At 41.7% G+C, this 24,789-nt stretch overlaps 3 protein-coding genes and 2 long non-coding RNA genes across 8 annotated transcripts in view; 2 read left to right on the top strand and 3 right to left on the bottom strand.

Moving 5' to 3' along the window:
- Positions 1 to 282: 282 nt before the first annotated feature.
- scarf1 (scavenger receptor class F, member 1) lies at positions 283 to 9,102 on the bottom strand. Its single transcript, XM_037776512.1, has 11 exons — positions 8,836 to 9,102; positions 8,517 to 8,578; positions 8,307 to 8,408; positions 5,797 to 6,337; positions 5,503 to 5,721; positions 4,920 to 5,048; positions 3,605 to 3,711; positions 3,363 to 3,474; positions 2,822 to 2,946; positions 1,970 to 2,107; positions 283 to 1,857 (listed from the first exon to the last, which is right to left on the bottom strand). The coding sequence occupies exons 1-11, from the start codon at positions 8,934 to 8,936 to the stop codon at positions 755 to 757; spliced, it is 2,739 nt and encodes a 912-aa protein (XP_037632440.1). The 5' UTR covers positions 8,937 to 9,102; the 3' UTR covers positions 283 to 754.
- Positions 7,560 to 19,397, top strand: LOC119492130. The gene is made up of 3 exons (XR_005207721.1): positions 7,560 to 7,701; positions 14,229 to 14,232; positions 19,388 to 19,397. It is a non-coding gene; the product is annotated as an uncharacterized LOC119492130 (long non-coding RNA).
- On the bottom strand, positions 9,524 to 22,168 carry LOC119492128 (Rab interacting lysosomal protein). 2 transcript variants are annotated; one of them, XM_037776513.1, is made up of 8 exons: positions 21,505 to 22,168; positions 17,636 to 17,762; positions 15,127 to 15,248; positions 13,052 to 13,237; positions 12,474 to 12,643; positions 12,218 to 12,343; positions 12,019 to 12,117; positions 9,524 to 10,895 (listed from the first exon to the last, which is right to left on the bottom strand). In XM_037776513.1, exons 1-8 carry the CDS (start codon positions 21,931 to 21,933, stop codon positions 10,784 to 10,786), a joined length of 1,371 nt encoding a protein of 456 aa, XP_037632441.1. In that variant the 5' UTR covers positions 21,934 to 22,168; the 3' UTR covers positions 9,524 to 10,783. The 2 variants fall into 2 exon arrangements, with proteins under 2 accessions (XP_037632441.1, XP_037632442.1); XM_037776514.1 differs by having other exon boundaries at positions 17,636 to 17,759; positions 21,505 to 22,159.
- LOC119492129 overlaps positions 19,817 to 24,789 on the top strand; it is a 12,502-nt gene continuing 7,529 nt past the window's right edge. Inside the window, exon 1 of the long non-coding RNA XR_005207720.1 lies at positions 19,817 to 19,951. This is a non-coding gene — a long non-coding RNA (uncharacterized LOC119492129). The remainder of the gene's footprint in view (positions 19,952 to 24,789) is intronic.
- prpf8 (pre-mRNA processing factor 8) overlaps positions 23,465 to 24,789 on the bottom strand; it is an 18,253-nt gene continuing 16,928 nt past the window's right edge. For all 3 annotated transcript variants that reach the window (XM_037776511.1, XM_037776509.1, XM_037776510.1), the window contains exons 42-43: positions 24,454 to 24,656; positions 23,465 to 24,162 (exon numbers count right to left, since the gene is read on the bottom strand). In XM_037776511.1, the coding sequence (XP_037632439.1) occupies positions 24,008 to 24,162; positions 24,454 to 24,656 (358 nt within the window). In that variant the 3' untranslated portion in view covers positions 23,465 to 24,007. The remainder of the gene's footprint in view (positions 24,163 to 24,453; positions 24,657 to 24,789) is intronic.

The raw sequence follows: 24,789 nt of genomic DNA, 5'->3' as shown, positions 1-24,789 counted from the left end.
ACTAACGATTATTTTCATTGTTGATTAATCTGTTGATTATTTTCTCGATTAATCGATTAGTTGTTTGGTCTATAAAATGTCAGAAAATGATGAAAAATGTCGATCAGTTTTTCCCAAAGCTCAAGATGACGTCCTCAAATGTCTTGTTTTGTCCACAACTCAAAGATATTCAGTTTACTGTCATAGAGGAGAAAAGAAACCAGAAAATATTCACCTTTAAGAAGCTGAATTTTTGAAAAAAAAAAAAAATCCTAAAGAAATTACTCAAACCAATTATAAAAATAGTTGGCGATTAATTTAATAGTTGACAACTAATCAATTCAACATTTCAGCTTATTTGTAGGTATACAGTTAATACAACATGCATCAATGGAGGAAATAAAAATGATCGCTCAATTGTCCCTCTATACTCATGTTCATATGAAACTGGAGAGACCGAATGCAACCAGTGGCAATGTTAGGAGAAATTACCAAAATACCAAACCTGATATTCTGTATTCATTTAATCTTTTAATCTAAAATATAAATTCCATGTGTTTCATCTATATTCTGTAGTATTTACGCTAAAGATGGTTTGTTTTTTTATCACAAATGCTGCATAAATGTCAGTATGCAAGCTGTACTTTTACATTGTGTAACAGATGACACCATAATAATTCAAGAGTTCCCTTTGTGCCTGTAACATTATAACTGCAGAGTAATAAATATGCAGCTGTGTTTGAATCAGACCTGCTGACGTGTTGTTTCTCAGCGGTTAAGAGTGTTTAATCAGGACATTTTCATAGCAGGGTTCATCCATCACACTGACCGCTGCGCCTTCGTTGGCGATGACCTCAGTGAGACTCACAGCGTCTCCTGCTGGTCCCACAGTCAGGTAGGTGCCCTCTATACCTCCCGTACTGGGGTCACCGCCCTCAGCCGTCAGATCTGACCCAGAGTCAGCATGTGAAGCCACCTCTGGCACGCTCTGCAAAATGAACGACACAGGCCTTTTTGGAGTGCCGCCCTCTGATTGTGGAGAGTCGTTCGCACCAGCTGGGTCTGAGGAGTTGACATGCTTTCTCCTGATTGGCTTACATATGCCCACCTCCCCTCCAGGCGGCCCTCCCTCCTCCCACACGCTCGCCCGCGCTCCCAGCTTCCTCCTGGGTGGTTTAGTAATGCCTCCAGCTGCTTTAGGCTTGGGCCGGCCCGTATCCTGCTCCCTTTGTCTCTGGAGGCTGCCGAGTCGCCGCAGCACAGCCTGAACTGGGCCTTCGGAGCTCGTCTCCGTCTTCGACACGGGCCTACCTGCCTTACCCACCGTCACATACACCGTGGTGACCTTATTGACCTGAGCATCAGAGGCAGATGTTGGCAGCTGGGTCCCTTTATGAGCAGCTGTGTTGGACATAGTCCGCTTTCGTCCTGATGCCCCGGGGACCTGCAGGGTGGCCCGAGAAGGGGTTCTGTCTACTTCCTGGTCCTCACAACTTGATTCCTGATTGTCTGTCGCCTGCACATCCTCTTCATCTTCCCCCTCCTCGCCCTCAGCTCCATCTTCCTCCCCATTTCTAGCCGCACTTCCCTGACTTCCGAGGGCAGACAGCATCAAAACCCCCCAGGGTGACTTGGGTTTGTTGCGTGGGTATCCAGGGAGAGCGTTGGGGTCCTGAGCCGAGCCACGCCGCTCCTTAGGGCTGAAGCGGGTGCCCTCTGCAAACGAGACAGACGGCCGTTTGGACTTGGCGATGCTGGAGGTGCGAGGGATGTTGAAAGGCGAGGTGATGTCCTCGCTGCTGAAGCCGGAGGGGTCTAAGAACATGTTGCACTTTGAGCTCATCTCGTGGAACTCGCCGCCCGCCACCGCCGGGATGTCTGCCAAAGAGACGGAGACAAATAAGTCCAGCGACATTGGAAGAGATGGAGTGGAAGTTCTGCTCAACGCCAAAAGAGGGCAGTGTTAAGTCTGGTGCATCCCTGTTCCTACCTTCTCTTGGAGGGACACAGTAGAGCACCTCTCCCTCCTCCTCATCACTGTCGAAGGACGATCCCTCAGTCACCCACCCAGAGGACGGAGGCTCAATGAAGCTGTGGTTGAACGTCAGCTCTGGGTCATGGTGAGACACTGTGTGTGTCATGAAAAATAGTTTAAATAATAAAAGATTAAATAATAAAAGAACATGTTAGTCAAATCAATACAGGGCTTGTTCTCTATTAAAAGAATTGAAGAAAAAATTGCACTTATGTTATATATTCAGTTTGATTTAAAATACGTTTCATACTGAAAAGTGTGTCCATGTAGTGAGATATGTTGGGAGGAAATTTGTGTTTTTAGCTGCATTGTCTTGCATTAATACTGAAAGTCCTCCTTCAAATATTCCACCAACCCAAACACAGATGGGAGGACTTTTTGAATTAGGAAAGGATGCATTTCATGATAAATCTTTTTGACTTCATTCCCAGGAAGCTGTATAAACATGGTGGTCAACTAAGGGCGGTAACCCTGAAAGAGAGGTGAGCTGCTGATAAACAGTTGAGTAACTGGTTGAGCAAGTGACTGATCTTTCACATTTCTCGCCGTCCTACCCTTCAGCAAGTGACCTAAATATTACTTCATACTTCACGCAGTCATTCCTTCACAGAAAGGGAAGGTTTAAAAGCACGCAAATATTTCTCACTAAGTGAACATGAAGCACAATGTCACTGAAAAATAACTGAACTCTTGCATATAGGTATGTGCAACTTTTGGAGTTGAATAGTTTGTACACAACCCATGAATTACAGTGTATCACTGTATTATGCAGCATTATACTAAAAAATACTGTGTTATCAGACTGACCAGTGACACGCGGCAGGCCAGAGGACCAATCAGAAAGACAGGGGAGGGCAGCACTGATGTTAGCCAGGACGCTGTAGACGTGATATTTCATCCGAACTGACAAGCCTCCATCAGCCACAGTCGCCCTGGAAGACACAAGGTTAATATTGTAAGGGTTTCACACTACTGCACAGTTGCCATAGTTGAATTTGTGTTGATTGAACAGTTGAACCTCACTAATTCAATACTGAATATCTTTCCACCACCCGAAATGTCATAATAATACCACAATTGCCTACGTTAAGGAAGAATTATTAAGTTAATACTTGCAGATTCTGGGTTGTGTTACATAAATAAGGATTTTCTGGAGCTGTAGAAGGAAACGCTCACAGCTTATCATGGCTCAAAATCCAAGTATTTTCACAATTGACAAATAAAAGTTGGTAGTGTTTACCAAGCCCAAACTGCCTCCAATCCAGTTCAAGGTGGTCCAGCAGTGTTTGGGCTTCTACAGTATGCTAAGTGGACATAATATTGATAGAGGGAAGTGAGGTGAACAGACCTGTCTTTGCCACCAACAGGACCTCCTCCACAACACAAACAGCAGCAGAGCACAGCGAGGAGCAACAGGAGCAAAGGAACCAGCACACCTGCTAGTAAAGCCGCTCTGCCACCTGACACACACACACACACATCACGAAACATGTGATGCCTGTTAATAATCCATGTACCGCAGATGCATTTTGATTGATGGATGGATGGATGGATGGATGGATGGATGGATGGATGGATGGGTGGACGTACTGTTTGGGCAGACACCAGTGACTTGGTCGCAGCCTTCCCCCTCACCACAGTCACAGGCGGAGGAACAGTTGAGGCCGAACTGCAGGGCGGGGCAGCTGCTGTTACAGCTGGAAAAAAGAGTCATGCAATTACATCACCACAGCGGACAAAAGGTCAGTGTACGAACACTGAATCATCATCTATTTCAGTGTGCAGTGAAAATATACTGTAACGACTACTGAAATAAACATTGATGTGTCATAGAGAGGAAAATTAAAGAGACCATAATGAAGGTTTGGCATGTTTTAACCTGCTGACCTCAAATTGCATATGTGATAGTCATACTGTCAACTATTCTCCAAGCGTACTTTGTTTTATTTGCTTAAATTATACAACTGTCTTGGTTTGAAAAGTCCCCTTCTTCAGCGTTAAAAGTACAGTGTGTAGGATTTTGCGGAATCTGGTGGTGTGGTTGCAGATTGCAACCAGCTGAGTACCCCTCCGTTCACTCCTTCCTTTCCAAGACTGAAGTAACGTGAGCCGCCGAGTGCAAAACCATGATAATGCCGTTCGCCTCACTCAGAGGCCATCCTTACCATAACAACTTTAGGAGCAACGGAAGTCAGGTGGCGGCTGGCGGTACCACGGTTTTGCACTCTGCGGCTTCAGTAGCATGTTGGAGAACTACGGTGGACCTCAGGTAATGTTTGGTTTGTCTGTTCTAGGCAACTGTAGAAACATGGTGGACTCCGTGAAGAGGACCCGCTCCCTATGTAGATATGAAGGGCTCATTCTAAGCTAACATTAACACAATGATTCTTAGTTTCAGGTGATTATACACTAATTAAAACATAGTTATGAATATTATATTCTGCTAAGAGATCCCCCAAAATATGACACACTGTTCCTTTAAAACAAATTCACATTCATTTGTTCATGTTTACTGACTGTCTTTTGGGTTTAATCTTATGAGAACACAGTTCACAACTGCAGAGCTGTTTAGAGGCGGACTGTTAAATCGCAGATGTCAGAGGTGCTCACAAATGCATTACTACACAATGGTAATTAAAGTTTGAGAAAAATAAAACAGTTTTGTGTCAATGGTTTAAAACATGGAAAACCTTTTAAAACAAGGGTATATTACCAGTTAGCAGCCTAGACTGAAGTGATGTTTGTTTTTGAGTTGACCTAGTTAGGTCTTTGCACACAAATGTATCATAAAAGCTCCAACCTTAAGAACACAACGCCCAGTTTTGGGTTTTCATAACACAACAGGCGTGACTAAAAACCCAAAACATAGAAACATGAAACAGTTTCAACATTGCTTTAAGCTCACCTCTCCCCCTGAAAGCCTGCCTGACAGACACATCTTCCTGTCACGTGATGGCAGTTACCGTGGAAACAAGGGCTACACAGGAAGCCGCAGGCGTCTCCAAACGTCCTGTTGGAGCAGGCCTCCTCACACCTGGGCGACAGGGAGTAACGACCAAGGACACAAATAATCATTTCACACTGATTTCTAATCCTAAACCTTAATCTCACTACATGTATAACAGTTTAAACTGATTTTGTCCCACACAGCTGACGACTTATGGACATTGCAGGCAGAAAAAAAATACTTCCATCTTTGTCACACATACTTGCCCTCATTTTCACAGTTCATATAAAATGCACACACTTTATAACGCTGGCTACTTGTGAAATTTAAAGGCACAAGCAAAGACTAGATCAAGGAGCATTTTCACACGGACTACATATATCATACCATTGGCTTTGCGTATTAGCACATTAACTTTAAACTGCATTAACTCTATGTTACAGACAACTTTTTCCAGAGCATACACTTCACTTTGAAAACCCCACAAATGATCCGGTAACCTTCACCGTGACTAAAGTACAACATGGTCAAAAGTGCACACCTGGGTCCAGTCCATCCAGGGTCACACCTCCAACATTTCCCAGTTTTGGGGTCACATGGTTCGTTATTCCTGCAGCGTGGACACTTCTCCCCGCAGCCGTCACCGTAAGAACCAGACGGGCACGGGCGGTCGCATCGTGTACCGTTCCAGCCGGGCTCGCAGCCATCACAGGCGCCGTCGATGTCAGAGCAGATCTGGTTGTCTTTGCAGTAACCACAACTGAGGACACGAGACAAAAACAGAAAGAGTTACCAGTAACACACACTGGTATTTAAACAAACATGTGACACCTACCTCATTGTACACCCACTGCCGTATTTCCCAGGTTCACAGCGCTGGTTGCAGTAGACACCCTGGTACCCCGGGTGGCACAGACAATGCCCGTTAACCGGGTCACAGCTGCTGTGTGTGAGGTCACAGTTACATCGCCGGTCGCAGCCGTGTCCCGACCAGCCTGCCTCGCACTCACACACACCGGTGCGCTCGTTACATGGCGACAGGTAGCAGTTGCAAGAGCCGGGACATTTCAGCCCCCAGTGGCCCCTGTGGCACTGGCACCGGCCCGTTAGCTGGTCACAGCCGGGGCCCACAGACCCCCCGCTGATGCACTGACACGGCTTGGAGCAGATCGGCGTCCACCAGCCCTCATCGCAGGTGCAGTTTCCGTGGACGGGGTTGCAATGGCCGTGCCGGGCGCACTTGCAGGCGTACTGGCACAGCGGGCCCCAGCGGTTGGGGTTGCAGGTGCACTCACCGGTGACGGGGTGACAGCGGCCGTGTGGGAAGCACTGACACACCTGGCGACAGTTTGGAGCCCAGAACTCAGGAGGACAGCCTGGTGACAACCAAACAAACACAGATATAGATATAATGCTGTACAAAACACTTTAACAATGTATAGTGGTGGGATGTAACTAAGAACATTTACTCAAGCACTGTACTTCAGTACAATTTTGAGGTACTTGGGCTCAATTTGAGATTTTCCATTTTATACTTTCTACTTCTACTGCACTACTTTTTTAAAATTAATTTTATTTGAGTGGTTTTGCATATACAATAAAACAAGGCAGACACAACATACTTAAACGAGGTAGACAAGTACAATAAAAACAATAATGATATAAAAATAAATAAGTAAATAAAAATATGCACCATTATTATTATTATTATTATTATTATTATTATTATTATTATTATTATTATTATTATTAATAATAATAATAATAATAATAATAATAAATATGTACATAAATAATAATTACATTAAAACCTGTCCCTATTCCCTCCCCCGTAATAAATAAAATCAAATAAATAAAAAAATTAGGAGTTATGTATATACAGTATGTGTATGTTCACTGCTCAGCTAGAAAAGGGTCTACTCCACTACATTCAACAGCTATAGCTACTGGTTACTTTTCAGATTAAGATTTATCATAAACATTTTATACATTTATAAAATACAGTGTATTGTTGAAGATTAAACCAGTGGCTCCCAACCCCTCACAAAAATGTGAGGACTAGTTAGGGCCCCATATCACAAATCATATGTTTAATGTCGTTAAAGGTTATACCAAAGTGACATTTACCCTCTAAAATTGCCACTTGGTTTCTTAGTAAGGCCAAAAGGGGTATAATTATCTTTTTAATTAAAAAAAGCAAAGATTAAGTCTAAAAAAGAAAAACAATTCTAATTTGAAACAATCTAACAATGTGCTACATGAAAACATATCAGTCATTGGGGCAACTACGAGTGCTTTTATGTTTGTTTTAAGTCCATTAAGCTGATAATACCTCTGTACCTTTACTTAAAGGCACAATAAGTAGGATTTGTCGGTTATGGTTTGTAAACACAACATTCAAAGTTGTCCCTCCCCGGCTCAACAAGGGTCACGGTGCTCGCAAGCGGGTGAAAGTTCACCACAGATTCACTCTCGATTTCGTACTAGTGTTGTCCGCTTGGCGTTTCGCCTCGCTATAGTTGCGTTTTTTCGGCGGTGTCCGCCGTTTTTGTGGTTTCCTCTTGGATGGGTGCTTACGATCTGGCATCTAGTTGCTATGTTTTTATAGGTTGATGCCCAGAAATGTCCAGAACGAAAGAAGAAAAGAGAAAATACAGGCAGAGGACAGGATCTCGGTAGAAACAGACACCACCACACACTTCTAGTGGATCATAAGTGATTATTGAGAGGGATTCTTTTTGTACATTATTTTTCTATACATTGTTTTTAGAAAAAAATCATACTCATTGAGCCTTTAAGTAGGATTTTAAATTCAGAACTTCTACTTATAAAGGAGTATTTTTATATAGTATATACATTGTATGTTGTATTACAAAGTTAAAGATCTGAATACTTCCTCCACCACCGTTATTTGGCAACAGTGACTCATGTGTGTTGTGTTTTAGTATGAAAATTCTCGACAACAGGAACAGGTCACATGCAATTTAGGAGAAACATTTACTGGTTTCCGAGTAACGGTTAAATCAGCAGCAACTGGACTTGGTTTAGGTTCTTGAAGACGTTTCACTTCTCATCCGAAAAGCTTCTTCAGTTCAGGCTGAATGGTAGTGGAACTGAAGAAGCTTTTTGGATGAGAAGTGAAACGTCTTCAAGAATCTAAACCAAGTCCAGTTGATGCTGATTTAACCCTTACTCGGATACCATGACCTGGAGGATTGAGAACCTTCACAAACATTTACTGGTTTATGATGACATTTCACAATAAATGCATTATTAGTATCATCTTAAGTGACCCTAAATGGTCCATTTCACACAAATATTTAGCTCCTGTTTATTGTAACTCACGTGTTTTACAGAGAGCTCCGTAGTAGCCAGGTGGGCAGCGACACACTCCAGGATACACACAGGTCTCATCCTTCAGGCAGGCCTGCTCACCCTCACACACAGCTACACACAAACACACACATACCAGTGAATGAAACAAAAGGAAAACAAAGCAAATATGGAGGCAGTAAAAGCAGAATACCTACGATCCATTAGAATAGTTAAACTCACGTATGGTGCACTCTTTTCCTTCTTGACGCCATCCAGTGCAACAGACCAGGGTGGAGGGGTCCCTGAATATACAGAAAATAATCACATCAGCCTGACAAACCTCAAACTTAACAAATAAAACACTCTGTGGTATGGAACCAGGAAAAAACAAGGACAAACCCCAGCAATAACCTGAGAAAACAATTAAAAGAAGGTAGAAATTAGTCTGCATTCAGACCAAGTAGCTGTCCAGCACAGTCCTAAACTCCTAAACTTGAGAAATACTTTGGCTCAAAGGAACTCCGACAGTAAAAAGGTGTGAGTGAAGGTAAAGTAGTACCTGATATTGTGGCAGACGTTCCTCCCAGCAGGATCCAGTGTTTGTGAGGAGGACAGCGAGCAGCAGAGAAGAGCACTCAGAGCTCTGAGGAGAAGCTTCATCTCCACTCAAAGACCCAAAACAAAAACCAGATATCTTTGTGTCCTGACTTCTTTGTGTCCTCACTTCTTTCTCTCCTCTCCACTTGTTCTCCTTCCAATCAGAGGAAGCACAATGAGAGGCAGTTATCTCTCTCTCTGTCGACCCTCCACCCTTCCCTCCTTCTCTCCCTCCTGTGAGTCGTCTTGTGGCTCCGCCACAGCCAGAGAGGTCGAAGCCTCCGGGTTTCCTCTTCCCATTTCCTGGGGAAGTCAGAGCCACTTCCTTCTATTCAGCCAGACACAGAGGCTTTTAAAGATGGTCGAACACTAACGCACAAAACTCGCCACACACACACTAGTGGGGACTCGTACAAATGTGAACACACACCCCTGATGTTCAACTTTTTCCCAGAAATCTATTGTTAACAGTCTTCCAGGACATGATGAAGAACGCCTTCATCCTCCTTATAAGTCTTGAAAGTCAGTACAAAGAAGATCACTTTGAGCTCCTGCTTTCATTCAACAGCAGCAACGTCTGGTGCACAATGCCATTATAATGATATTATTGTCTTTTTTTCTTGAAATCACTTCAATTTCCGATACAATTCGTTTGTTTAATGGATTTTATTGAATCTTGAAATCTCAATATCACAGAAAATCCACATTTTGAATTGTTTTTATCACATTTCATCAATAAAATTCACTCACATGGTAATTGACATCTTGAATCTATTTTGTCTGCAAAAACATGCTTACAAAAATAAAGAGTATTTTAGGAAAACATGGTCTGATTGGAAGGTCACACATTGTCTCTCAACAAACACCCCACTGGTCTGTCGTTGTCTGAGTAGTGTTATGGTCAGACATTTAGAGGGAACAGAGTGAATGTGGTTACTTTATGGTAACTTGTCAGTTAACAGTGTTGGGAACTAAAAAACAACAACGTGCCATTTCTCATTCCCACAAGGAAGCTCATGGCTTCCTTTCAAAGTAAAATAACCAATCTGTAGAGGCTGGTACACCAGCCAGAACACATGTGCATACACACACATATGCACATTTATGGCACCAGCATCAAACACACACAAAGGCTTTGACTCTGTGCAATGACTGAAAATTAATAAAATATATTTTTAACAATACAAGCGGTAAATTAAGGCTTACGGGGTTTTAAAAAGCACTCACTGCTGGAAGAGACTGGTAATATGTCTGGTAATATGACTGGTAAAAGTGCTTCAAATCATGAAAAATACACGAGTAAACACATGGCTTAAAAATTCCCCTACTGAGGTAAAAGTTACAAACTACATTTGTGGTAAAATCTTGATTGTTAGTTATTAAATGAACCAACTCCCTCTTGTGGAACAGAGGTGCACTTAATAAACTCATTATTACTGGAGGGCAGAATATACACCTTTGTAATGTCTTTGGTTTTTGTTAAAAATACGTGAGGATCTATATAAATATCTCTGTATAATAACCTACTTTTCACTTTCCTTAATGAAGTGAAGGTTAACATGATTGTCGTATTAATCATACAAAAGTATCTTTTTTGTGGTGAGGTAAAAAGTATCCCTCTTAATACTGCGATACACCGTACCAAATAGTACTATTATACATACTATATGTACTTATTTATCACTTGACTTCCATGGAAAAATAAGGAGGCAAGAGTGAAATGAACAAAAGGGGAAATAAAAGTACTTATGATCAAAATGAAGCACAAAAAGTTTGTTTCTTTTTCCTTTCGCTCACATAGTGCTTCTGTGTTCTACACACTGGGGCTGCGTTCAAATGTCAGTTACAAGCTGAGGAAGAAGTCGTGTCATGAACTCTGTGGTCGGTACTGGGCTCAGGGGGGACGGTCGCTACCCCGTCTCATCGGTGGCCTCTGAGTCTCCGATGATCTCCCAGGTGGAGGCGGAGTTGCTCATGTGGGTGGGGCTCCGTCCGCTGCCCGACCGCGTCAGGAAGCCAAAGCTGCAGCCGAGAGAGTAGAAAAAAGACAGGCCTGAGGTCAGATGTGTAGTCGGGGATTACAGCTAAATATAGTCCAGGATTGACGAAAGACAGTGACAGCGTCAGCAGAGAGAGAGATGAAACCAATGTTTTGATTCACAGATATCTGTGGTGTTGTTATCACTCTTGCTTTGCATTAAATGAAGGTTTAATGATGGTGCTTCAGTTATTAGAATTTAGGTGATGATTCTTCTTCATAAATGCTCCCTACTTGTTTCTCTTTGGAGACTCTGGGCATAAAAAAAAATATTTTTTTATGTTTCTTATTTAATTTCAGATTATCAGTAGCAGAAGTGACGACGCAAAACAGATGCATTAGACTAGTTGTCTAATAAAGCCAAAAAGCTCCATAACACATAGTGACTGAGCTGAATTTTCAGTTCTGACCAGACAGGAATTGTCAAACACATTCTTCACTTAATCAAATTCTCAGTCAAGAGGCCCAAACTTAACGGTACTTTCCCAAAGTTGCTGGGTGAATAAGATTTTCTTTCCCTGCCAGTTAGCTCCTGGTAATTCCCAGTCCCTATTCTTCATTAGTTGAAGCGGGTTAACATCCTCTATCTCAACATGTGCACATTTCTGAGAAGACAGACTTAAAATCAATTTTGTTGATTTGCTGAATTACTACGTGGTAAATGAACTCTAAATTACAATTTAACATATTACTAAAATAAAACATTGCAAGAGCTTAACTTAGTCCTAGTAAGGCAGCATGCTTCAGTTGGTAAAAAGCCTAAACTTCAGACAACTCCCTCCCATGCTTCAAGCAAATGGCATTAAGATAATCCTGAGCTTTGCTGTCAGGAGAAATCCTCTGTGTCTGAGTCAGTCTGATCTCTGTGTCAAAAGTACACATTTACTAGCTAAATTAAATATTTGATGAGGAGCTCTTATTTGGACAAATCACAGAAGCACACTGTGTGCACAACATGTGCTTGTGTGTTTTGTTTCAGGTCACGTCAGTTATTTTTCTATGGTTTAACCAACACTGTAAAGCTAGACATGCAAGGAAATTATATTCTCTCAAAGCAAAAAGAGGACATCATCTCTGATGTTTTGTTTAGGTGGAAGTTGTACTCACAGGTTCCGAATGCGTGACTCGGCTGGTTTGTCAGTGCCGTCGACTTCAGTGCCGTCTACTTCTGTCTGCCCAAACAGAGAACTCCTCTCCTCCTCGTCACTGGCAAGAAGAAACAAACAGTGATAAAAACATTCTCTTCTACACCGGCCCGTTGATGTGGATATGATGATGACGTGTGTTGAATGTGTTTAAGAGAGACCTGCTGTCGCATTGGTTCACAGGAATGCCGAGCATCTTCGCCTTAATGACCTTTCTCTTTTTTCTGATTGCAGAGCGGACGGCTTCTAACAGGAAACCGGGACACCTCTCCTCGTTCAGAATCTCCCTGCACAAACACACAATCACTTTCATGTAAAATCGCTGGGAAACTATATCACCCACATCCCCAACAGTCAATGCATCTGTGTTCAAACATGTTCAACTCAAAGACATGTCCACACATACAGCAGACTCACCTCTGATAGTAGTTGAGCTCCTCCTGCACCAGGAAGAGGTTGGTTTTGAGCTCGTTCCTCTCAAAAATGATTTCCCGCACCTCCTTCTTGGTGAAGCACGGCCGGTCGGGATCCTTCGGATCGACTGCCGACTTTTTCTTAGACTCGCGAGCTGTTTTGCTCAGACTGGACTGATGGGAGAAAAGAGAGACATCAGGTCATACAGACTACACAAAATGACCTCAAACTACAGTCAACAACAAAGTCCTGAGCTTGTTGCAGGAGGAAAGACATGCTGGTATTGGTTTTGGTTGGAGTAGTGTTGAAAGCAGCTGTTATTTCATTACAATCTTTATATTGACATTATAAATCTTCAGCTCTTGTCAAGAAAATTTTAGAACGAGCGAAGCAGCAGAATTAGATAATTGTCCAGATAAATTTTGACCTGCAGCTCAGTAAATGTTGATTTTTAATATCATAAATAAATGTAAAAGCATCTCTGAATTCGAGAAGCAAACCCACTTTAATACACGTGAGCAGTAGACTCATACATAAAATAAAAGAAGCATGAATGAAGTATGTATAAGAGTCGTGCATACAGGGCCGTTGCTGTTGGTTCTGTCCAGCTGCGTTTGGAGGTTTTCTATCTCTTTGGTTTTCTCCTTCAGGTCGGTCTCCATGTCGGCCTTCCTCTCCACGGTGCTCTTCAGCTGGGTCTGCAGCACGTTCTGCTTGTGTCGCAGCTCCGCGTTCATCTTCATGAAGCGCTCCAACTGCTCCTGGAGCTGCACACACACACACACACACACACACACACACACACACACACACACACACACACAGATTAACTACCATTTTTAATCATGAACAGTAGCAAGTAGACCTACTAAGCAGGTTTAAAGTAAAACAGATAGTTTCCATATTTCCCACAATATAGTTAAAGCGAAAACTAACAAGCCAGGGCTAAACCAAAAACACAAGCTGTCTGCATCTAGCTAATAATAACAGCAGCAGTAGAGTGGGGGTGTAAATGTCTCCATGCGAGGGATTTGGACCAGAAGTCTGGGGGAAGGAGAGGGCAAGGAATGAAGCCATACAAGTGTAGCATTCATTTTAAGGATGACAAAAAATGCAAGGCATCCATTTGAGCAAACAGAGAAACTAGTTCAGCTGACCATGAACTGTTTCAAGTCTCAAATGACCCGGAGTAAAAAGCAAAGCATCAACAAACACACACCCAGTTATGGCTGCTATTTAAATCACGTGGCATACATGCCTCAACACACATACAGACATGTGCAAACACAACACACACACACACACACACACAGTGGCTGCGTGGGGGTGAAAGCTCTGCCCAGACTTGTGTTACGTGCAGCTTAATCCTAAACCAGTAACTATGTGGATAATCTTTGCACGTTCCCCGACACACTTCCTGATGTCTCACATTACTGATGTATTATTGTTTCTATGAGAAAGCCAGCATGCCTTTAAGGAAACCAACCTTTGTAGCCACAGCCATATAACCAATATTATAATAATGTTTGTGTGTCCAAGTGTTTGTAGTTTCACGCCCTCGAGCAAAAAGACAACAGCTTTCTCTCTACATTTCTCTTTAGCTTAGAAACCAGGTGGCCAGCTACCATCAGCTGTTTCATCAATTAAAGGGCAGGTTCATTATTCATTTTACATTTTTTTTAGGTTTTTATATCATTCTGTAGCTTCCCAGTGGTGTTCCTAATGTATTAAAATCCGAACATTCAAATTTGGGTCAAGGTATGTATGTTTTAGCTTCAAAATACTATTTCCCCAAGCCCTGGTAAAAACTTTTTCCAACATGACCTGACGTAGGTTTCTGCATGATGACGCTGCTACATATGTAGTATATATACACATCCTAATAGTGTGTTAGGGATGTGTGTATTAATTAAATAAGATGGCGGTCGACATGCTCCCAGTTTGGAGAAGCAGACAGGAGTACCGGCACAGAAGCTAAGTATTGTACTGCTGTGGATGCCGTGTTAGTTCGGATCCGAAAGTCACACAAACAAACTAACCGATCGATGCGGCGGTAGACCAGCAACTCCTGTGTTCTGTGAGTTAAAATGACTGTTTTTGTGAATGGAGTCTGGTGGTTTTGAAGACAGCGATATAACGGCTTCAGTTCCCCGTCAGAAAGGGCTGTCGGATGGTGAGGTAAAGCGGAGAAAATATTATAAATATAGCGTACACATAAACTGATATTGATTTTTTTTTTGGGTGGCTAAAATACGTTTTTCTGCTGCTCCCGTCCATAGCTGCTTTACTTCGCCATCAGACAGCCCTTTCTGTCTGGGAACTGAAGTCGTTATATCGCTCTCTTCAAAGCCAACAGACTACATTCACAAAGCAGCAATTTTACCTCGCAGATCGTGTGAGTATACATATAACCCCTTCAAAAAATTCGAGTTAACCCTTTCAGTTATTTCCAAACTCAGCATAGCTAACTTCACATTATTCATAAGCTTATTGATTGGCTTAAATTAGCTTAATTTGGTAACCTACGTCACCGCTTTTTGCAACAGCTGAGTGGGCTCAGAAGGCAGATTTAAATGATAAAAATGAGAGCTGCTGTGCATGAATGTGTTCATACGCAGAAGAATCGACATAAACATTTGTGTTTGTGTCTCCTTACCGCCTCCGCCTCTTTGGAGATGGTGGTTATCTCCTGGACTTTTGCCCTCAGCTCATCTCTCTGCTTGTCCACCACCTCCTTCAGCTTCAGCATCACCTCTCGCTCCTGCCGCTGGACACGATCTGCACACATATACACAAACATAAAAGGATTGGGTAAAGAAAACAGTGGCCCTAAAACGGGCATCCTTTCTGTGAAACCAGACTGCTGGCTATGATTCTTGTTATACATTTAAAGTAAGGATCATCAATTGATGAATAAGTGGTTTTATATCATATACTGCAGTTAATTGATGGTTGATAAAGCCAGTTTAATGATCAGCAGCATTGAATAATATATCACGTAATTAACTTATCATGGGAAATGTAAGTAGAGTGATGATGCATGCAGGGTATGGAAATATTCTACAAAGCTGTACACTTTCGTTCCAGCCATTCCTACCATTTACATGGTGACAGAATATGACCATAGTAATTCTGCAACTTCTGAGGAAATTAAAGCATGTCGACAGCGGTCAGAGTAGAGTACAAATAAAATCAGTCCCTCCTCTCCTTCAAGAAAATGTGCAATAATTAACATGAAACAGGAGAAGTCAACACATAGAGGGTTATTACTACAAGCTAATCAAAGTGTTGTAGCAGTGACAGCAGATAGTGCACACAGTCTTGATATGTTTTACACAAGCAAGTTAAAGCTTCAGTTCACCCAAATCACATAAAAACACACAGTATCTCTCGCTTGGTCCAAGTGTTTTCTTGCCTCGCAGATAGTTTTGGTTTTATGTGCCCAGGATTTGTGATATGCATCTCTAAAATTACAAAAGGTAAACAGAATTTATAGTTCTCGTATCAGTAAAAGAAAAAACATTTGGAACAATTTTTCCCAGCGACAAAGTGCCAATAAATTAGAATAATCCACAGAACTCACTGTGAGCAGAAAAGCGGTTCACAGCGAGGTCTGTGGATTATCTAGAGTGACTTGTGTTTGGAAAGACATTTTCAGATGCTTGCAAACATACCGCAAATAACATTCCACCCCTATTGTATCGGAGTGGAGAGAGAAATGTCTGACGTGGATATCTCAAAACTTGGACCAACAAACCCAAAGCTATCACACAGATAGATACCATTCATGGCAAGATGTTTTTGTTTGATTTATGATTTTGGATAAACTGAACCTTTAGACATACTGGTGCTGCAGCCAAAAATAAGGTGTGCCTTTTACAATAAACTATAGTCCCTTAAAATTAAATTCTTGTACATAATTTGAAATAATCTACAGCACATTTGAATTTCAAGTCAGCTGAGTGAAGCGTGGGAGCCCAACAACAGTCACCTTCATCACATAAGATGAATGATCACATTCATCTGCCATATGGCCTCTTATCAAATAAATCACATAAGTATTATGACATCATGTTTTTCCTGTAAGTACAAGAAAACAAGAGTCAGCAAAGCGACTCCACCCTCCTGCTCACATTACTGTGATGAACACAAGAGAAGAAGTGATGAATTACATCTTGTCTGTTTCACTTTGCCAACTATTAAAACAAAATTGATGTAGTAGAGCTTTATGTAAATTATGTGCACCAACAAATAATTATTCAGCCAGTTAGCGTTATATTTATTTATGCTTTTCTTACAAAATATTGACTATCTACAAAGTGAAAATATGATTATTTTGGGATTAAAGGAAAGAAAAACATTATAATAAACCTACTCTGCACATTTTTCATTCTATAATTTACTGTTAATTTCCTTCTGTGCTTTTGTAGTGCATCAGGTAAACACAGCCCTCCTCTGAGTCCTCTCCTACCTGCGACAACTTCTGCTGCTTCACCCACAAAATACCTGCACTATAAGCACTGCAACGACCAGTTCGACTGCTTTCAGCCTCAGTGCACATGACTGTTAACCCACTGCTTTGAATCTGCACGGTCATTGGTGGGGAAGCAGTTTCATGGAAATTAAGTACTGTTACATACATTTGCATTCTTGGACTGGAGTAGGAAATCTATGTAACGAAATCTACGTAACCAAATAGCCTTGAGGTTGATTTGCTTGTTTAGAGAAGAGCTAATGGCAACCCTGGGATGAGTCTTCGTATTCCCGGGATCATCGGGGCACTCACGCCAAATTCACATCCAATTCTCAAGCAATGAGGTATAAAAAGAATGCAAGATTGTTAACTAAAATTTATCATAACTCACACTGGGATTGAGAGCCATCCTAAAAGCACCTAGGCCCACACATTTCTAGTTTTGATTGTCCAGTCAACTCTCACAAATGGAAGAAATCCCCATGATTCCATCAGGATTTATGAAAAGTTAATGTGGTTGCGTCTCCATTTTGGGGGGTGGGATTTAAACTGTCATTTGAGTACTATAAACAGTATGTAGGGTAGATCAGTAAAAGTATTTTGGAGACGATTTGGGAAGTAATTTAACAAACTGTCCAGATTTCAAAAACCCATATAGCATGTTTTACAACTTTAAAATCCTGGGACCTACCTTCCTGTGCATGGCTGCCCTTCAGGCTGCTCTGCAGCTCCTCCTTGTCCTCCTGCAGCTGCTGAACCTGGACCTGCAGCTCCTCACACCGCCTTCCCCACTGCTGCTCCTTCTGCTGCAGCTCCTGCTTGGGAGGATGGGAAACAGACAGTAAAACCATAACCTCAGATACGTCATACTAAACTTAAAAAAAACAAAAACAAGAGCTGATGTAATTGCCCTTTGTGCAGTTAAAATCCCTTGAGCATGTAGGAATTTGGCTTCAGCAAAATAGGTCGTGTCCAAACGGGTGTGTCATTACAGATGTTTTGTTAAAATGTTTCTAACACAACAACAGCAAATTCTGACTTCTAAGAACCACACATCTTCATTTACTCTCTAAGAAATGATTATGACAGCATTGTCTTGTGTACAGTGATCTCATACTACGGATTAAAGTGTTATGGGTTGGGTTCTTTGGTGTGTTATTAAACTATAACACTTATAGTACAACAGCAGGCTCCGGCTGTGGAAGTACACTACCAACTTCCCTCTGGCTTTCCTGTAACGTTACTCGTGTCACGGCAGCATTCAAACTGCATGCATTTCACACTTTATAACACTGTAGCATGACATGCATGCCATGGAGAGTATTCAAGTAGAAGTAACACTTCATACTTTTACTCCATTGCAACTCAAAAATAGTAAGCCATATTTGACACCCATATGACTGTTTGTTTACTGTGCAGAATTAGGTTTTAGCATGATTAAGAACAAGCACGTGGCTGGATTAACCTGCTTGAGGGCCCCTGGGCAGCAATGAGCTACTAAGGTCCTGTTAACCCCTAATATCATACTTTAGAGTGCATATTCACATTCAAAGTTACTCTAACTGAATTATCACAAACCATTTAAATGTCCCATATTGTAAAAAGTGAGATTTTCATGTCTTTAATATTAAAAAGGGTTTAAGTGATATAAAAATACTGTTAAACTATCAAAACGCTCAATATTGGAGAAATACACACAGCCTGTATTTAGAAATTGTGCGTTCGAAACAAGCCGTTAGGATTTCTGTCCATTTGTGATGTCACAAATATACAATATTTGGACCATTACACGGTTTTAAACGTAAACATTCTAAATGTGTCACAGTTCATTTCCTGTTGCAGTGGATGTAAATAACATCAGCTGACAGGAAGTAAACATGGACCCAAACTGTTGCCTAGTAACGCAATTCCGTTGCAATTCCATTGCAATTCCATTGAAATGCACTAAAACGGAGCGTTTCAGACAGAGGGTGAATACAGGTATATTCAGGCAGACAATACGAGGAAAATAAAGTTGTTGTTTTTTACATTAAAGCATGTAAACATATTCTAGTAGAAACACTAAATACAAGTATGAACCTGAAAATTAGCATAATATGGGACCTTTAAACTACTACCCACTAACCACTTCTTGGTAGCCCAATACAACATATAATATGCTTAGTTAAAATAGTCAACGCTAAACACTAACTCATCAACTATTGTGTTTTTCAATATTGTTTTATGAAGATCACCTTTTATAATGAATGCATGAGCAGTCTGCTTTAACTTTGATAAATAACACCAAGTGAATTTAGGCTAGTGCTAATATGCTACTTTTACATGATAAGTAAATGTCTGACTGCATGGCATTGATGATTAGCTAGCTAGCTAGCTTCTTTTGAGCTATATACATGACTGGCTTTTCCCAAAAGTGTCTCATCTGGGAAACTTCTCTCAAAAGGACATTGTTTATGGTCTTGTCATGGACAACAACAAAGATGACTTTCTGGTGAATAATATTCTCATTCTTGGGAATATTTTATTTGCACCAATCCAAGTATATGAAAGTGAAACCTATAGGTTTAATGTTTTATTCTGAGTTTCTTTCTTATATAAAAGCCCTTAAAGTCATGAAAAACAAAAATGCATTGAAACTTCTTAGTATAATAGAAGAATATTACAGGCATAGCCCCATAGCCCTTAATTTAATATTATTATTTTCATGTATAATTTTACATATTGTATCTGTTCTTGTTCTGTATGCACCTTGTCCTTTTACTCTAATGCAATGATCTATGAGCCATGCTGTTTGTAAATTTGAATTTTGAAATTTGTTAACCGTTATGCTAACATCGCAAACTGTCATGCAGCGGTTGCCTTGACGACACAAGACGGTGGCAGGGCAACCAATATCAATTAGTCAGTTAACTTGAGAGCCAAAGAAAGCACAATGTCAAAGCCCTAGCAGCTAATATATATATAAATACACTGAAGGAATGCATCTTTTCGCATTTGGAAGGCGTGGGTAATGTATTATATCTATTTATTTTTATTTATCCATGAGTAAAAACTCATTGAGATTAAAAATCTCTTTTCCAAGAGTGTCCTTGCTAAGATAGGCAGCAGCACAGCTACACGGTTTGCAGACATAAAACAAACAACGAAGACAAATTACAGAATCACAAGGTATCAAAAAAACATTCATCAACATTCAAAACATCCATCTACAGCCAGATGATGTGCCTGTTTCCACATCTTTTAGAAGCACTTTAAAGACATTCAGTGAGACCAGCTCTCCAAGTTTCAGGTCATTTTGTAGCTGATTCAAAGAAGAGGGAGCAGCATTGATGCATACTTGCATACTTGAAGGTAAACAATGTTGGGATGTATTGAATTACCTTTTTAGGGCCCGAGCACGAAAGTGCCAGGACCCAACGGTGTCCTGGCACGAAGTGCAAGGAACCTATTGTATTTGTCGGTATTATTATTTTTCTGCTGCAAGAACGCGTTTTTGACGACCTTAGCCATCCCCAAAACTCACCAAAATTGGAACATGCGTCGGGAGTGGCGAAAATTGCAATGTTCTGTAGTGATTGGGAACGGGCGTCGCCAGCGGGCTCTATAGCGCCCCCTAACGCGTCGAAATCTAAAGTTGATCCGATATTCATGAAATTTGGTATGCATATCCCACTCATCATTTGAAACATATTCCTCATTGGATTTCATTAGCTCCGCCCACCCAGAAGTCGGCCATATTGGATTTCATGTCATTTTTAGCGTTTTATAGGCCGCGTACTTTAACGAACTCCTCCTACAGATTTGATCTGATCGACTTGAAATTTGGTCAGGACCATCTTAAGACCTTGAAGATGAAAAGTTATTAAAATGATGAGTGTTCACTTAACGACCGGACCGTAGCGTGGCGGCCATTTTGAGCCATTCGCCATGAAACAGGCAGTTATTGTAACTCAACTGTACATAGTCCGATCTGCCCCAAATCTCTCAGGTATGATGGTGGTCCAGTACTGATGACGTGTATATGAAAAATTATACTCATAGCCCCGCCCCAAGACGTTAGCCCCGCCCCCCTTCTAACTCATGAACCGTTTGTCGTAGAGCCTTGCGGCAGGCGTCGTGGCGCTCGTCAGAGTTTCGGCTTCACGGTGCCCGGCCGCGTCGGTCGGCGTCCCGCCAGCATCCCCGACGCGCAAGGGGCGAGGGCCCGTTCATCGCTGCTTGCAGCTTTAATTTACATTTTAATTTGAACATTTTCTTTACATGTCAGTCCTATAAGAAGGTGTCAGTTGGTTTCCACTTCTAGTTCATACCAGTTCATGCCACTAGTCCCAGACAATACAAGCCGATTTTAAGTCTTCTAATGACATTTAAACGTGCCTATAAGTCCTGGGAGCGAAGACGGTAACTTCAGGTAATGTCTAGCTAACGTTAGTGGATCTTCTGCCCTGCCTGTCAACTAAGGTAAGCTAAGCTAGCTCGATGTCACGTTGGTATAACACACACACAGTTACAGGCTGTTTACAAGCTGCTGGGAGGATTAGAAGCTGCCATGTCTCTCACCCGTATGTCTTGTTTATCGCTGCCCTCATCGCTCTCCTTCACACCTCTCTTCTTCTGTAGCTGTATGGTCTCAAAGGTCTTGAGTAGCTCCTCTTCTCTCAGATTGTGAGCGTGGTTCCTCGACGCGAAGCTCTCCAGCAGCTCCAACACTTTCACTATCTTCGGCACCAGACCCACCACGCTCTCTTTGCCGCAGCCGTCGATGAGTCTCTCCACCTCGGTGCCGATCAGCTTGGCTATCTCGTACACATCGTCCACAGTCAGAGCCGAGAAGCTCCTGGAGAAACAGTTCTCAACAACAACAGTGTGTTTGGTCTCCTCCGCGTGTACTTCAGGTGCCTCCATGGTCTGAGTCCCGTCACATGCTGTTTTATATCTGCTATCGAAACCGGCAGTGGCTCTAGTCACTGCGACATGACAACCAGCCATAAAACAACGCGATTATAAAGCTGCAAACTAGTGCAGGTGTAAAGTTTAAAGTGCAAGCCTGAACATGACTTAATGCTCTAACAACAACACGTCATGCATGTTTAATGTTTGCTCACATTAACTCAGCCTACCAAAAAAAAAACACAAGAACATGGAGTACTCCTCAGTGAACTATAGTGCAAGGCTGGACAGCACTCATGCAGTCTACTAGCTGCAGGATCCTCCTACTTTTCTGTCCAATGTAATTCGAGTATATACACACACACACACACACACACACACACACACACATAACTACATGCAGAGACTCGCCTGCCAGGTCGAGCATACTGATGCATGCACCAGAGCATGAACATTGAATTTCCTCTGCTGATCTGCAGTCAGAAATGCTGACCTATAACTGTCCAATAATGTCAATCAGAAAATTAAAAAAAGGTTATGAGGCAGAAAGCTACACCCACACAGGCTAAACTCCAGTATAAGATAAGATAAGATAGAACTTTATTAATCCCGAAGGAAAATCTTGTGCCAGAGATTGCTCAAAAATACAAGTTCAAGTGTATAAAATAAAAAAAGTACTATTTCTAGTACCAGTGCCTAATAGAATAATAATTAAGTAAGATACATTTAGTAAAATGAGTAAATAAGATAAGTAAAATAAAAAAGGTAAAGTAAGCTTACAAACAGAAAAATAAGTAATATTGCACATTAAGTATAACTTCCATTATACCAGACTTAAAAGCAGTAAAGAGGCAACCCTTTAATAGCAGGCCCTATTTTCAAGTCCCTGGTATCCAAATAGAGGTAGAAAGCTACAACCACACAGGCTAAACTACAGTATAACTTCCATTATACCAGACTTCAACGCAGTAAAGAGACAATCATTTAATAGCAGGCCCTATTTTCAAGTCTCTGGTATCCAAAATGCGTTGAAAGGAGCCAGCTGAGGTGGTTCAGGCATCTGGTAAGGAGGCCCCCTGGGCGCCCTCCCTAGGGAGGTGTTCCAGGCACGACCAGCTGGGAGGAGGCCAAGGGGAAGACCCAGGACTAGGTGGAGAGATTATATCTCCACACTAGCCTGGGAACACCTCAGGATCCCCCAGTCAGAGCTGGTTAATGTGGCCTGGGAAAGGGAAGTTTGGGGTCCCCTGCTAGAGCTGTTGCCCCCTGCGAGCCGACCCCGGATAAGCGGTTGAAGATGAGTGAGTGAGTGAGTGAGTGAGTGGTATCCAAATTGCTGAAGTGTGCTCGAGCAGTTCACTGAGGCAGAAAGCTACACCCACACAGGCTAAACTACAGTATAACTTCATTAGACCAGACTTAAAAGCAGTAAAGAAACAATCCTTTAATAGCAGGCCCTATTTTCAAGTCCCTGGTATCCAAAAATGTTGACGTGTGCTTGATCAGGTCACTGAAACCAAACCAAGCTGAGTACTTTCTCTTTAGGTGGCGTTGAACTCCTCCAAAGAGGGAAGCAAGCCAAAAAAAAAAAGTTCCCCTGCGCAGTCAAAAGTAAACAGAAATGCTTCACTTCTCTTCACAAAGTTTTATTAAGCAATTAGAATAACAGCACATTACACGATCACATGACAAATGTTTATAAAAAAATGGTGATCTTTATTTAAATCCAAGCTACAATGTCACAGGATGTACAGTACAACATAGTAACCGGGCATTACTGGCATGAAAATACACCTTTCAATTTCATTTCTCAAAGGGCTAAGGGGAAGTACCCTTGTGAAATAGTTATCAAATATTATCCCGAAGTATTGTGTACTGAAAACTAAACACAAATGCACATATGCTTAGATGTATCCACAAAAAACAAAAGACTGCATCTTCTTGAAGAAGCTTTACTGTAATAAAGGAGGTAAGAGAGTGGGGGAACAAAACATTTATAGAAAATATCAAAAAAAAAAAAAAACACTTAGCAGGTTCCTAAAAAAGTCCTAAAGCCTTTACATAAACATTTCCCAAACATCACAGTTGCATGTGTTCAATAGAAATATTACAAGGGCTGTTCTGGACCGGCTCCACATGATTCTGGCAGAGCTATCTACAAAATGTGATGCTCTCAGGCATACATGTCCTCGCGGTCTGCGTTATAGATCTCACCCTCCTGCAGCGAGGCAAAGTTCAGGAAGTGCGAGGGCCGGTGGACTTCGTGGTAGAACTCCTTGGGGTTTGCCAGCTGCAGGTCGTACTTCATGTTGGGGTCGTGGCGAACACCTGGAGTAAGACGAACAAAAATGGTTATTTGATATCACCTATTCTGCCAATGCGTGACTTAAAGTGTAACAGTCCTGCCTTACTAAGCCATGAACGAACAGTACAGTAAAAATCAATCAAGCTGACACAGGGACGGATCGGAAATATCAATGTATGGCACCGACTTCTGTCACGAATGTAAACAAGCAGCAGTATGGAGGCAGATTTAAAGCTGAATTGTTTAGCTCAACTGATAAAAGTAGAAAACGAAAGTTCATCTAATAAAAATAAAAAAAAACTATGACTACTGACCCATGAAGTTGTAATTCCAGGACACCTGTCCAGGCACCATGAAGAAGCCCAGGAAGCGATCAGAGAGCAACATCTGCACTCTCTCATAGTGGGATGGCAGGTAGCCTTTAGGGTTGTTGCCCTTGTCGGTGTTCTGCCGACCCCACTCGTAGCCGCTGGGTGTCAACTTGTAGGCTGTAAGCGTGCACGAGCCTGGGGTGAAGCTGGAAACGGAGGTAAAATGTATTCATGTACCATTCAACAACAACCATCACTTTACTATGCGGTTAAAATGGTAACATCTTTATAAATGGAGCACAAAAGAAAACCAGCTGTAGCAAAAAAGTCTTTCACGTG

The sequence above is a fragment of the Sebastes umbrosus genome, chromosome 7, assembly GCF_015220745.1.
Source record: "Sebastes umbrosus isolate fSebUmb1 chromosome 7, fSebUmb1.pri, whole genome shotgun sequence".
Lineage (NCBI taxonomy): Eukaryota > Metazoa > Chordata > Actinopteri > Perciformes > Sebastidae > Sebastes > Sebastes umbrosus.
This window is presented reverse-complemented; position numbering and strand designations above follow the sequence as displayed.